This window comes from Nuphar pumila, chromosome 17, assembly GCF_984573655.1.
Source record: "Nuphar pumila chromosome 17, dmNupPumi1.hap1.1, whole genome shotgun sequence".
Lineage (NCBI taxonomy): Eukaryota > Viridiplantae > Streptophyta > Magnoliopsida > Nymphaeales > Nymphaeaceae > Nuphar > Nuphar pumila.
The window spans coordinates 19,538,065-19,552,656 of record NC_143265.1 but is presented as its reverse complement, the minus strand read 5'-3'; the positions used below and the strand labels follow the sequence as shown (position 1 = coordinate 19,552,656).

At 37.3% G+C, this 14,592-nt stretch overlaps 1 protein-coding gene across 1 annotated transcript; it reads left to right on the top strand.

Moving 5' to 3' along the window:
• The first annotated feature begins 8,876 nt into the window (after window positions 1-8,876).
• On the top strand, window positions 8,877-12,893 carry LOC149811763 (uncharacterized). Its single transcript, XM_089992772.1, has 2 exons — window positions 8,877-9,963; window positions 11,275-12,893. The coding sequence occupies exons 1-2, from the start codon at window positions 9,208-9,210 to the stop codon at window positions 12,640-12,642; spliced, it is 2,124 nt and encodes a 707-aa protein (XP_089848898.1). The 5' UTR covers window positions 8,877-9,207; the 3' UTR covers window positions 12,643-12,893.
• Window positions 12,894-14,592: the final 1,699 nt, after the last annotated feature.

Here is a 14,592-nt window from a genome sequence, read left to right as displayed (position 1 = left end):
GAAAGAGCAGACTTTCCGTGAACCTATAATTTGTTTAAACCTTTAATTTCAATAAGCTCTTCCTTCTCAAAGAACCATTTGCGGTGTTACACTTTAAACAAGCCAGTAAGAGATGGGCTTTTACATGTTGAACACAAAAATATAGTAAATCTTTTGCATGTTTAGCACAAATCTAGTAAATCAAAGAATAGAGCATTTAACAAATGGAAAAATGCCCTTGTTCAATCTTTCTCCTTCTTGGTTATATATCGTGGTGGCCAATATTGGACAAAATCCCAAAAAAATTAATGTGATAGTCTGCTAGCCGTTTAAAATGGTAATTATTGTCAAAAGTTAATTCTTTGAATGTATGCATGTGTTTTTATTTTTCTGTATATGTTTGTTTTTTTATTTTTACTAAATATTTTTGCTGATATTTTGCTAATAAAAATGCAAGAAAAATGGAACATTTCATTTTCTCACGAGAAAATGGCTGCTGTTATTTTCCCATTTTAAACTTTTGTCACTATGGTCATGTGTCTACCTTTGTAATTTCATTCTAGTGGAGAAGTTTAAACCTAGTATCTTCGTTCCTTGTACGTTTCCTTTATTAATGATTTGTTCATTTTGAGGACATTGGAACAGCTTCAAGTATTCTTTTTCTGCTTTGAAAATTGATATACATATACATATATATATATATATATATATATATATATATATATATATATATATATATATATATATATATATATATATATATATATATATATATAAACCCAATCAGTAAATATGGAAGATATTAAGAATTTAAGAAAAAAAAAAGTGCAACCTCTTTAATAAATAATAGAATTTTTATGTACAATGAAAAAAAAAATTAGGGTCTCTTTGGAGGTTTCGCCTAGGGCCTCAACTTCTCTTGAGTCGCCCTTGGGTCTGATCGACGAAAAAAATAATCAAATTTAAAAAAATGTGAAGGTTTTATTAGGTGGGAGTAGGTGCTCCATGAGTCATTGCTAATAAATATTTATATAAATAAAAATATAAATAGAAGTAAAAAGTGTTTTTACTGCATTAATATTGGGTTTAAAACACGATGTTTGTCATAATATTGCTATTTTGAAAATATTGTGACAAAGTATGATATTTTCAAAATATTGACGGTATTGTGATATTGTGTCATTTGCATGTTGGTCCTCAGGAAGTAAACGGATCAAGTCTAGATATCCAACGACCAGATCCAATTAGGCATGACTCATGTGTTGGAACGGACCTTGCATGGGCTGGAATTTGCAGCGGGATGAAGGCTTTGGAATTATGCTCGAAATTGCCAGGGAGTCCAAACTCTCAACCCTCTTCTTCTTTTATGCTATAATTTCTTGTGTATTTACCATACACTATTTTGCTTGCATTTTATAGACTATGAAGAGGGTTCAAGCTTTGTGATACAACCCCTGGGTGAAATCCCTTCATCCCTCAAGAGACACTTCTCTTGAAATGTGACTGTTGAAATGACCTTCAACCTCAAGAGACACTTATCTTGGAATGTGACTGTTGGAATAGCCACTCCAATAGTCACTTATGGCCATATGTTCTTTCATCTTCCACTTGGCCATAAGGGAATTCATGTGTTTACATGTTTGTTCTCAACTAGAACCTTGCATACACACTTTCTGAGTAATCTTTACTCACCTTGTGTTTATATGCTTGTTCTCAACCAGAACCTTGCATACACACTTTCTGAGTAATTTTTACTCACCCTATGTTTATATGCTTGTTCTCAACTGAAACCTTGCATACACACTTTCTGAGTAATCTTTTTTTACTCATTTACCACTTAGACATATCTAAGTCACATCTAACTTACATGTCTAGTGAAAACATCCTCAGTGACTGCCTTGGTTAACGGGTCTGCTACCATGTCACTTGAAGGAACATAGTTCACTGCTATTTCATTTTTCATAAGCATATCATGAATATATTGATATTTAACTTCAATATGCTTATTTTTAGGGCTATCAGCTCCTGTTTGTATTAGTCTTATAGCAGCTTTATTGTCACAATATAGTTGAACTGGATCTTTTGGAATATCCAATCTCAATTCATTTAAGAAACGATTTATCCACACACCAAATGTGGCTGCCATGTTATAGGATATATACTCAGCTTCCTAGGTATGTTGTGCCACACACCCTTGTTTCTTGCATGACCATGCAATTGCCCTACCTCCTAACATAAATACATAACCATATGTGGACTTTACTCCATCCCTATCACCAACAAAGTCAGCATCTGAGTATCCTACAAGCTTTAAACTATCTGACTGATAGCATAGCTTAAGTTCCTTAGTACTCTTTAGATATCAAAAAATTCTCTTCACTACTTCCTAGTGAGAGAGCCCAGAGTTACTTTGATATCTACTTATTGGACTTACAACAAAGCTTAAGTCAGGTCTAGTACAAAGCATTGCATACATCAGGCTTCCAATTGCCTGAGCATAGGAAATATTCAACTTTTCTTGTCTATCCTTTGGACAATCATTCTTACTTAGCTTTTGGCCTTTTACTACAAGAGTACCTTTTTGCCTTGGTACTTTCCATTCTAAATTTCTTTATAATGTGGTCAAAATATTTTTCTTGACTCAAACACAATAATCTCAAATTTTTATCTCTATGGATTTTAATTCCAAGAATATATGAAGCGTCAGTTATATCCTTCATGTCAAATCGAGAACTTAACTATGATTTAGTCATATTTATCATGTATATATCATTTCATGCAATCAATATATCATCAACATAAAGGGATAACATAATAAACTTACTTTCACTTTTCTTGGCATATACACAAAGATCTAGACTATTTGCATCATAACCCAATTTGGTTATAACATTATGAAAATGCAAATACCACTGTCTTGGTGACTGCTTAAGTCCATACAAAGATTTATTTAACTTATATATTTTATCTTCTTGGCCTTTAATTTCAAAACCTTCTGGTTGCTACATGAAAATAATTTTGTTTAATTCACCATTTAAAAATGTTGTTTTCACATCCGTTTGATATAGGTTAAGATCAAAATAAGCTACCAATGACAAAATAATACAAATAGATACCAGTTTGACTACAAGAGAGTAAGTTTCTTTATAATCAATCCCTTCTCGTTGAGTATAGCCTTTTTCTACTAATCTGGCCTTAAATCTATCAATAGATTCATCTGCCTTGAGTTTTTTCTTAAGAACCCATTTGCTACCAATTGTTCTATATCTATTAAGCAAGGTAGCTAGTTCTCAAACTCCATTCTTTTCTATGAAGTCCAACTTATGTTTCATTGCTTTCTTCTAGAGTTCAAACTCATTAGAAGCAATTGCATCTTCAAAACTCAAGTTATCAAGAGTTTCATTCAAATCTATGTAATAGCATAATTTCTTACCCAAGAATGTATAATAATCATTCAAATGCGATGGCAGAGTTCTTGTTCTTTTTTGTCCAGTTACTAGTTGTGAAGTTTGTTCATTATTCACAACTGGATCATTATGCTCTAAATCTTGAATGGGTATCCCATGATCATTTATGATATCTAGAAAGACATCATCATCTTCAGGATCGAAAATGTTTTCTTGAGTTTCTAAGAATTCTACCTCTCTACTCTCTATAAATCTTTTTTCAAGATTATATAGTTGACATCCCTTTGATCCCTTTGGGTATCCCATGAAGATGCATTTGATAGTTTTATTATCTAATTTGTCTCTTATTTAACTAGGAATCAACACATGAGTAGGTGACCCATACTTTCATGAATGACTCAAGTCTGGCTTCCTACCAGTCCATAATTCATGGGAAGTAAGCTCTATAACCTTAGAAAGAACCTTATTTAGGATATACATGGCACTGCGAATTGCTTCTCCCCAGAATTTTTTGGGAAGATTTGCATGTGCCAACATGGATCTTGTCATATCTATTAAAGTTATATTTCTTCGTTCTGTTACACCATTCTGTTGTAGCATATACAGCACCGTTGTATGAGGAGTTATATTATTATCAGTACACAAGGATTTATAGAGAGCTACATAAAATATATTATCATCAGAGTTATATTCACTTCCTCTATTAGATCTGATAACCTGGATTTTTCTTCCTAGTAAACCTTCAACTTCATGTTTGTATGCCTTAAACTTTTCTAGAGTTTCTGATTTCTTAGAAATTAGGTATATGTATCCATACCTAGAGTAATCATTTATAAATGTGATGAAATATGATTTTCTTTATGTGTTTCTACGGTTAAAGGTCCACAAATATCTGTGTGTACCAGAACTAACAAATCACATGACCTACTTCCCTTAGAAAAATATTTTCTTGTTATTTTTTTTGATATGCATGGTTCACATTTTTAAGAGAAAGGTAATAATCTTATGCGAATTATTCTTTTCATTTATTGACATTTATATGTCATAACCTTAAATGCCATAAATATGCATCTACATTAAATGACAACCAATATTACTAAAAATATTCATTGCATTACTTGTAGGAGTTACATTAAGATGAAAAAGATCATGGTCAGCATCATAGTGACCCCTGAGCTTCACTTTTCCAATAGTGACCTTCTCACTCCGAAAGTGAATTTCAAAGCCCTTTTTAGCAAAATCTCACACTGCTAAAAGATTCCTTCTCATGAAAGCTACATAAAGTACATTTGTTAGTAAGAGACCAGTCCCTTCTACCTAAAGCCTATAGGTCCCTATTCCGACCATATCACTATAGGTGTTATTTTTCATATGCACCTTATGATCTCCAAGCTTTAACTCCTTCATTTCTACAAGTCCTTTTTTTGTCTAAGACACATGTCGTGTCACCCCTGAATCTATCCACCACCCTGAAAGATTACTATTCGCAATCAATGATTCAATACAGTGCACACTAATTCTCGTTCTCTATTTACTTGCTTTCCTAGAGTCTCTTTCTTGGTTCTATTTGGGCAATTATTCTTTAAATGCACAACTTTTCCACAAGAGAAACATGCTTCCCTAATTGCAGTCTTGGAGTTCTTGGTTTGCACTGAACATTTCTTGTTGAATTTATTCTTCTTAAATTTCTTGAAGAATGCGCCTTTAGGCTTGACCTTGTGAGAATTTGCTGAGAATGATTCTTGAGTATTCATAACTTCTCTCTTTTTATCTTTTGACATGTGTTTTTGCTCAAGAGCTAATTGCAGAGGGAGCTCTGTCAGAGTAAGGCTTTTCTGGTTTAACCTCATGGCAATCGACACAATCTTCTATGTTAAAGAAAGACTATTTAATATGGTAGAGATTTGCATGTGCTCGAGAATATCATTTCCTGCTATGGCTAAGTCGTTATCCATTACTAACATTCGATTCACATGATCGACTACATTATCTGGCTCTTTCATCCTACAAGAGTTATACTGCTCTAGAAGAAGTTGAATGTGGGTTTCTGAAGTTATATCATACTTTTTCTTGACTTATTCCATTATTCTCTTCGCAGTGTTAAAATCTTCAAATACTCGAATGAGGTCATCTTGCATAAATGTTAGATGACTTGCTCGAGCAAGTTGATCATCTTCAATAAACTTGTTATAAGTTTTCTTCTTTTCTTCAATTGCTTTATCAGTTAATGAAGATTTTGCATTATTCAATACATATATGGCCTTCTCATGTGTCAATAGATATACCATTTTTCTTCTCCACATTCCAAAATTTATCCCATTGAGTTTTTCAATTTTGGATAACTCAGCCATGACTATTCGATTTGTTATTTTCCTAATTATAAACAAATATAAGAATTAATAAAGTATATTCCAACTAATATTTGTAAATATAACTAGTTTTAATCCTTCTAAACAAGTTTATCATGCAATACAATCTTTAAGTATGCAAGAAACTCACAAAAATTGCTAAATTTAAGCACTTTTTGACAAAGACAAGTAAAGGTAGTTTTCTGAAACTTAGAACCACTTTTCTGCAATTCCATAAAGTATTTAAGAGAGGTTTTGTGTAAACAAAATCACAGAAACCTATTTCTGCAACTTTTTGAGTTTATAAAAAAGATAAACCTTTTTTCTGCAATTTTCAGAAAGGTAGAAACCTTTTTAACCAAAAACGAAAACATAAACCTCAAAAAGAATTTTTTTTTAGTTAAACAGAAAGGTTCAACTCTTTTTCTGTAATTTCAGAAAAGATCAGTGCCTTTCCGAAATGATGAAATTTCCTGAAGTAATCAGAAAAGAAAAGAACCACTTTTTTGCAATTTTAGAAAAGTCAAATATGGATTTTTCTATTTTTTAAGAAAAGTAACCCCTTTTCTGAATTTGCAATAAATTTAAGGTTTAATATGAAATTTTGTTTTTTTTAATGTAAAAGGGTTATACATTGTAACGAAAAGGGGAAAAACAGATTAAGGCTTCTCCTTTTCATTTTCTCTTAACTTGCTTTGAGAAAACTACCGTTGGGCAGCACCGAGCGATGCCGGTTTTTCGGCGACCTCCTCCGACCTATCCAGAGACGCCCCGGTAAGCAAACCCTTTCTTCTTCCTCTTTTTTTTGTTTTTTTTTGTTTGCCGTTGTCGACGGACCAAGACGTTGGTCACACGACAGCTCACGACGTCTGCCTCCGGTGACTGCACAAGGCACCCGACTTCCTGTCGATGCCGGAGTGGACGTTACTTGCACGGTGATGACCCAACGGAGTAGCATATATCAGCGTCGGACCAACGTTCTTTTGCCAACCACGAAGTTTTGGGTTTTTCGGCAGTGACCCTACAGAATGGAGGAAACCACTAAAACCTGATTTAGGCGTGCGTGATTTCAACACAGGTCAGAGTCGGTCCGACGCTAATTTTTTTTCACTAATCAAACACTGTGGGCCTGTGTTGCTAAATACGACTCCAACGATTTCTAGTGATGGGTCTTAACGATCACCGTTTACCAGAATATATATATATATATATTATTTAGAAAAAAAAATTACCCTGATAAACCAAGTTTTTTCAAACAGAAAAATTTCACTGACCTTAATCGCTTATTTTTCCTGTTTGAATTGTTTGTTTTCCTTTTCTCGGCGATGCAAAAGATATCAACGTGCATACTTTGATCGATAGAGATCTGTCAAACCCGCACAACCTGCGCTCTGATACAAATGTTAGAACCGACTTTGTACGAACCTGAATTTGCAGTAGGATGAAGGCTTCACAGTTACGCTCAAAATCGTCAGGGAGTCCAAACTCTCAATCCTCTTCTTCTTTTATGCTATGATTTCTTGTGTATTTACCATACACTGTTTCACTTGCATTTTATAGACTATGAAGAGAGTTCAAGCTTTGGGACACAACTCCTGGGAGAAATCTCTTCATCCGTCAAAAGACATTTCTCTTTGAATGTGACTGTTGGAATAGTCACTTATGGCCATATGTCCTTACATCGTGTGCGGGTTTCGATAAGAACCGTCGAATCCATTGAGGCAGATTTGTTTTGCTCCATGATACCGACTCTGGTTATCAAGGGATCGGATCTGTATCCAATATGTGAGCAGATGCTAACCAGAATTCTGCTGTACGGCCACAAAAAATGCCATACGAATACCATTTGGATAGACCTGAACCCAACCCAACCCCAATGACATCCAACGAGATATTTGCTATCATTTTTGCCAGATATCCAACCCGACCCATGTATGATAAAAAGAGTGTATTTTAAACTCTTCAAAATATATGAGTTGGGATCGACGGTCTAAATCATTATGTGGGTATCTCAATAGAAACTTATAGAGAACTTGGATCCAAATGGGACTTTGAGTAACACCTATTTCAACACTCAAATTAATAGACAAGTTAACAAGTTCAGGTTAGGTTGGCAACAACTAATTAACTGTCAGTAATCACATTAATGCTCAATTTGTCTACACTTCCTTCGGAACATGGCGATTGGATCACAAAATGCTCTAATCCAAATTCTGACAGCTGGCACTCCCACATTGGGGACGTAAATGGATAGGACATAGGTATTGCATGACCCAGGATAACAAAATATGAATCTAAATCCGGAATCAGATAGAGAGAGCGCTTACTAGATCTGGTTCAAGAAGCAATTTACCGCAGGCCATGTTTGGAAGTGGTAAAATTATATAAAAAAAAGATTATAATATTCATATCACATGAGATGCATGATGCGTATCACTGAAGCTATAGTGCGGCCTGCATGCTGTGGGGAAACTAGGGGTGCCAACAAGCTCAGCTAACCCGAGCTCGGCTTAGGCTGAGGCTCGAACATTTAAGCTCGGCTTGATCAAACCCTGCTAGTGCACGGGTGTGTTAGTGGGCCATATAAGGTATGTTGGACGTGGACTCGATCGAGGGTTTGCCTCACCGAGGGACGGGTCCATTAAGTGTCTTGGTTCTCAACGAGGGTTCTTTATCATAAAAAAAGATGAAGCTTAACCGGCAGTGGAGTCGAGCTGAGCTTGAAAGTTGGCATTTATGGGTAAGCCGGGCTTGACCAGCCTAAGCTTAGCTCAAGCTTGCCTCCTTCGCGTCAAAACCACCTAAAGAACCTCAAATGAGAAGGGGGTGGTGGGGAGAGAATCTTCTCTGGCCACCAACTAAAAGAGAAATAGTCCAAAAAAACAGTCCAGTGGAAGAAAGAGCCAAACATTTCCCAACGTCGTGACAGAATCCACACTCCGACACGCTGTCATACTATCTCCTTCCTTTCCTTTCATTCATCTTTAAGTCATCAATATTTTACTATATAAGTTTTCTCTCTCTCTTTCTCTAAATTCCGCGGGATAAAAAGAAAAAGGAAAGATAACCTTTATCTCCAAATCTGCCCAAAGAAAACGAATCAGAAAAGTACATCACCAGAATTACCAAAAAAAAAAAAACTCCACATTTGTGTCATGCATCGGAGAGAACGTGTGAACCCTTTAAACGAAGAACTCCGTTTCTTTCTCTGCTGACTGTGGCCTCTCTCTCTCTCTGTATATATAACTAAGAAGGGAGAGGGGCATGGTAGTAGTGGTGACCTTTTTTAACGAGTCTTCTCTTCTGTCTTGTCAGTGTGGGTGAGTTGAATACCCCTATAAGAGAGAGGCTCCTCTATGGTTCTTTCATTTGCCAATCCATAGGTCACTTTAGAGAGCGAGAGAGTAGTTACCATTTGGAAGAGAAATCCTTCTTCTTTCCGTGTCACTTCTCAATTGTGCTGAGAGAAAGAGATGGGCACAGAAGCTGTGGATGCAGCGCCACCACCTCCGCCGGTATACTTCCCCCTCCGGTGGGAGAGCACCGGAGACCAGTGGTGGTACGCGACCCCGGTGGACCTGGCGGCGGCCAACGGCCACTACGACCTGGTTCAGGCGCTCCTGCGCATGGACAGCAACCTCCTCATCAAGCTCACCTCCCTTCGCCGGATCCGGCGCCTGGAGACCGTCTGGGACGACCACCCGGACTTCCTCCACGCCCCCCGCGGCCGCGCCGCCGTCGCCCGCGCCCTCCTCCGCGGCTGCGAGGCCCGGGACAGCCGCGGCGGCAACTCCCTCATCCGCGCCGGCTACGGCGGTTGGCTCCTCTACACTGCCGCAGCCGCTGGCGACGTCGAATTCATCCGGGAGCTTCTGAGGAGGGAGCCGTTCCTGGTGTTCGGGGAGGGGGAGTATGGTGTCACGGACATCCTCTATGCAGCGGCCAGGAGCAGGAGCCCTGACGTGTTCAGTATGCTCCTTGATGCGGCGTTGGTGGGGCCTACGGTGGATTCCGGCAACCATGCAGCTGCTCAGGACGGGGATGAGGCCGGGGATGATGATGATGTGTTCAGGGTGGAGGTGATGAGCAGGGCTGTCCATGCTGCGGCGAGGGGTGGCAGCTGGGAGGTGCTCAGGGAGCTGCTGTTTCAGTATGGAGATGCGTTGGGCTGCAGGGATGTGCAGGGGTGCACCGTTCTTCATGCAGCAGCCGGAAGGGGGCAGGTTGAGGTGAGCACTTTCCTCTCTCTCTCTCTCTCTGGGAACTCTTTGAAAATTTTACTGTATTCGTCTGCTTTTCAATTCTTTTTTTCTCTTGTTAAATGCTGGAATATATGCAGACGTCTGGTGTTCTTGCCCCTCTGTTTTTCTCAATTGAAAATATTTGGAGCTTATTATCAATTGTCTTGCTATCAGTTTTTTGTTATTTATTTTTAATCTTCTTACGTTACCATGTGTTGCCTGCAAACTTTCCTTCCAAGTTTTTTGTTCTTTTTCACAAGACAGTACCCATTCTTGAACCATTTTTGCATCAAGCAACCAAGAAATTTATCTGAGACCTTGGCAAGTCTATTTGAGATTTGGCGTTTTTTCAGGCTCTCATAATTACTGAGAGATGTATACTCCCATTGAATTTTTCATAACATAGTAAAAAGGCTGTCTGTTTGTGTTGATGAAGTGTCGTGTTAGACCAAAAATATCAATAGCTAAATGTGAAGGCTTAATTGAGGCACATTGTGAAACAAGAAAAGCGCCAAAAAACTAGTCATCTTGAGTATCTTTGGACATATGCAAGCCCTTTTTGAGACCATGACAAAATAAAGATTCTTGCTTAACAGAAGCAAATTTAAAGGATCGGGCAGATGATATTCTTGTTGTGGCACATAATTACAGTTTGATTGAATTTATCATCAAATCTTTCATATACTAATAAAGCTACAGTTTTTGGAATACTCAAATATATGTCTTAATTACACAAATTGTCTTTTAACCTTGTATAGTTTCAGTCATTCATAAATTCGAAGAGATTTATTTATTGTCATTAAGAAATATTCTATTGACAATATGCTATATTCAGTCAAGAATGTGCCTCCTCTATTTCTGAACTTGAAACTTAATGAGCACTATATGATACCTTACAATGGGTAAAACCTTGGCTGTTATGCCCCCTCTTTCTCCAATAAGTGTAAGAGTTTTTCAAGCGGTTGCCCAATAATTTGCCATCCTTATTCATGTCAAAATAGCATTTTTCCTACTTCTCATGCTACAATCTAAACTGAATCTGATGTTTTAAAAATATTGTCTTGCCTTTGTGTAGCCTACAACTGAACAATAAATGTCATCTGTCATCTAAACTAGTCACATGAATTGTTGCTTTATCTGTTCATCAAGAATGAGGATGCTTGTTTTTCTTGTATGGTTCATGGAACTGCATGTCCATGTAGATGTTCCAGTTCCATGCTTCCGTTTTATCGCTATTCTTGCACATATATTCCTTTTGTTGTTCATCCCAATGTTGTGATGCATTCTTTAATGATCCAGGTGGTAAAGAATCTAGTTGAGTGTTTTGAAATAATCAACTCCAAAGACAACCAAGGAAACACAGCGCTGCATTTGGCAGCTTACCGTGGTCACTTGGAAGTAGTCAGGGCACTAGTTCTTGCATCTCCTTCCTTATCATCTGCAACAAACGATGCAGGTGATACTTTTCTCCATATGGCTGTTGCTGGTTTCCGAACACCCGGTTTTCGAAGATTGGACCGGCAGATGGAGCTGATGAAAGAGTTGATTTTTGGAGAAGTGGTGCGTTTGTCAGAGATCATCAATTTCAAGAACAACGAGGGGAGAACAGCTCTCCATCTGGCTGTGACTGGAAATATCCATTGTGATTTGGTTGAACTCTTAATGGCTGTTTCTTCAATCGATCTCAACATTCGTGATGTTGATGGATTGACACCTCTGGATCTATTAAACCTGCACCCACCCTCTGCATCCTCTGAAATATTGACAAAGCAGTTAGTTTCAGCAGGTGGTATTTCAAGTTCACGGGATTACTCGACTAGAAGTGCTCTTGTTTCACATCTGAAGATGCAGGGCATTGGAAGCAGCCCAGGAACTTGCTTCAAGATATCAGATGCAGAAATATTAATTTACGCTGGAATAGAAAACACATATGATCCAGCAGACAAGTGCTATAGTGTGAGCTCAAGTTCATGCTCAAATAGCTGCAGAAGTGACCTCAGCCATTTCGAGCTCATGGACATGAATTATGGCCCTTCTATGAATCATAAATCCAGAAACTCAGTCACTTCTGCAGCAAAGAGATTGAAGAGTCTCCTTGGATGGTCCAACAAGGAAGGCAGACCTAGAAAGCCAGGCAGCAAACTGAAAACAGTCAATGATGGCACAAGGAGTGAGTGGAGACATGGTGATGATGATGAGTCTGTGGAGGACAAACACAATTGGTACGACCGTGAAGACACACCAACTCCACTAAGGCAACGATTCTCCAAGACATCACTCATGAACAACAAAAGGATGTTTGCCGTTAGGAGCGATGTGCCTAGCCCATCAGCAAAGAAAAGGTTTGCTGCAGGGCTGATGCATGGGATCATTCAAGGAATGCCACACTTGATGCCATTCCAGTCACCTTCAAAGGTCAACTCAAAGCCATCAACATCCTCGCCTTCATCGTCAGAGAAGCTTAAGGGAGTTCTATCTGATCATGAGATCGGACCTTCCTTTTCCAAGACATCCATCCATTCTGGAACACGTGATAAATTGAACTCCAGTAACAGATTGGTGAATCAGTACTTCTGTTTTGGTGCACATGGCCTATTCACGGAGAACCAGACGACTGGTCAGCAAGGTGATCGCATCTATAAGCATTCAATTCTTTCAGAAGCATGAGGAAGCCATAAAGGAAAAGTGGAAGATTTCTGGACATACATGAGGACTGTATTCAGTAGGCTCTTGCATCAACTTCTTTTTTCATTCAATGTTAATATGATCTGTACAAGATGGCTTGTATAAAGTTTGTTGATTCTAAGTTGCATATCCTATTGGAACTAATCATCAAACTTTCTGCATTTCTTTCATTTGTAATATATCAACTGTTCGTCTTTCTCTTTTTATTAAATTCCTTTTCTCATCATAAGAAATGCTGTTCTTTGCTGATAACTTGGTCTCTTTATGACCTTTTACAGCGTTTAAAGTGCACACTCTGCCACCATAGTTATTGTTTACTTGCAGTTAAAAGATTATCTGCTTCTATGAAGTTTAGGTAGCCAAGTGGCGCAGTAGGGCGTGTCAGGAACAGATGTTCAGATAGGATGCTTTTTGGTTGAACATAAACAACAGTTTCATATGAAACAGAACAGCTTATCCTGATAGCTCTGAATTAGCGCAGTAAAGTAAATGGTCTTGCAGATCGCTGCACTGATTATGTACTGAACACAACGAGTGTTAAAGAGCGTATATAGCCATCCAACCAATCATTATAATTTGGTCCATTATTAAGGTGTCGTCAAAGTTTATCATGCTTTCAGGACTTTGCTTCAAACAGGTAGGAGACTGTTTAAGCCTATGTGCTTCAATGTTTTCTTGGAAATGCATTTTTTTTTAATATTCTATTTGAGTACTGAAAACCAGTCACAAATCTTGTTCTTGGGATTTTCTCAGCAAAGGGAAAAATATCATGTTAAATTGATTTATTTTTCCTCTTTGTATTTGCGAAAGTTCTTAATACATTTACAGTTAAAAGTATATAAGAAAAATAACACAACATTTAAAAGTATTTCTTAATTAAAAATATAAATCTTTAGTAAACTTCTTAATGTCCAGTTGATAACTTTATGTATGTGTGCGCGCTTACATAAAAACATGTAGGTAATACTATTGATAGTACCGTACTATCTAGTTGGCCCTGTTAGCTTTTAAATATTTTATTACATATCTTGTATTTAAAACCTAGGGGCGTGATCTCTGTAGTTTATTCAACAGAAAACATGTATTAAATTAGGAAGTTTTAATGTTTACCAGGTTATGTAAAATCAGCAGCTTATATTGCCCAACACTTTTATAAAAAAATTAAGTTTTCTAATTGTTGAAATTTGTTTCAAAACATGTTTTCTAATAAACAAACAATGATAAACACATTTACAGATTCAAATTATGCCAACTAATTCCTTATGAGTAAGTTTGGGCCATTAGATAGTATGGTACTATCAACAGACACCCACACATTGAATTTATTTGCTTTTTAGGCTTCATAAGATTTTAGCCTAGCCGGCTGGATGCAACATGAAATTGCATATCTGGACCATATATTCTATTGTGGCCTAGATTCCGACCCCATAGATCAGGCTGATCAGCTATAGGGACAATCAAATAACTAAAGTAAACCATATCAAAATAATAGTAACCACTCTTGCAGTTTGTATCTACTTCATATTGAATGGCAGTACCAGGGATGAGTATCATGAACGTACACAAGCTTACATGAAATAACTGTACCTAGTTAACGGATACAAAACTGATGCTCAATATATAACAATGTTATCTATTTATTGCAATTAAAACACCATACCAAGAAAGACCTTGCTGTTATCAAATTTACAAAACCAAGAATGGTAATTGCGCTATTTGGTGCTGTATTTTTTTTCTTGGCAGGAACAAGTTATGATAGAATACCTCTTTGTTACCTTAACTAAATGGAAGGAATGGCGATGGTAATGCCAATAATTTTTACGATGTTCAGAATTAGAAGCTTCTGAAGGCTTTTCTCGCATTACCAGGAATGAGTGGTTTTGTGCAGAATTGGTGATATTTTTTAGAATAATTACTAGCCCAAAATACCTT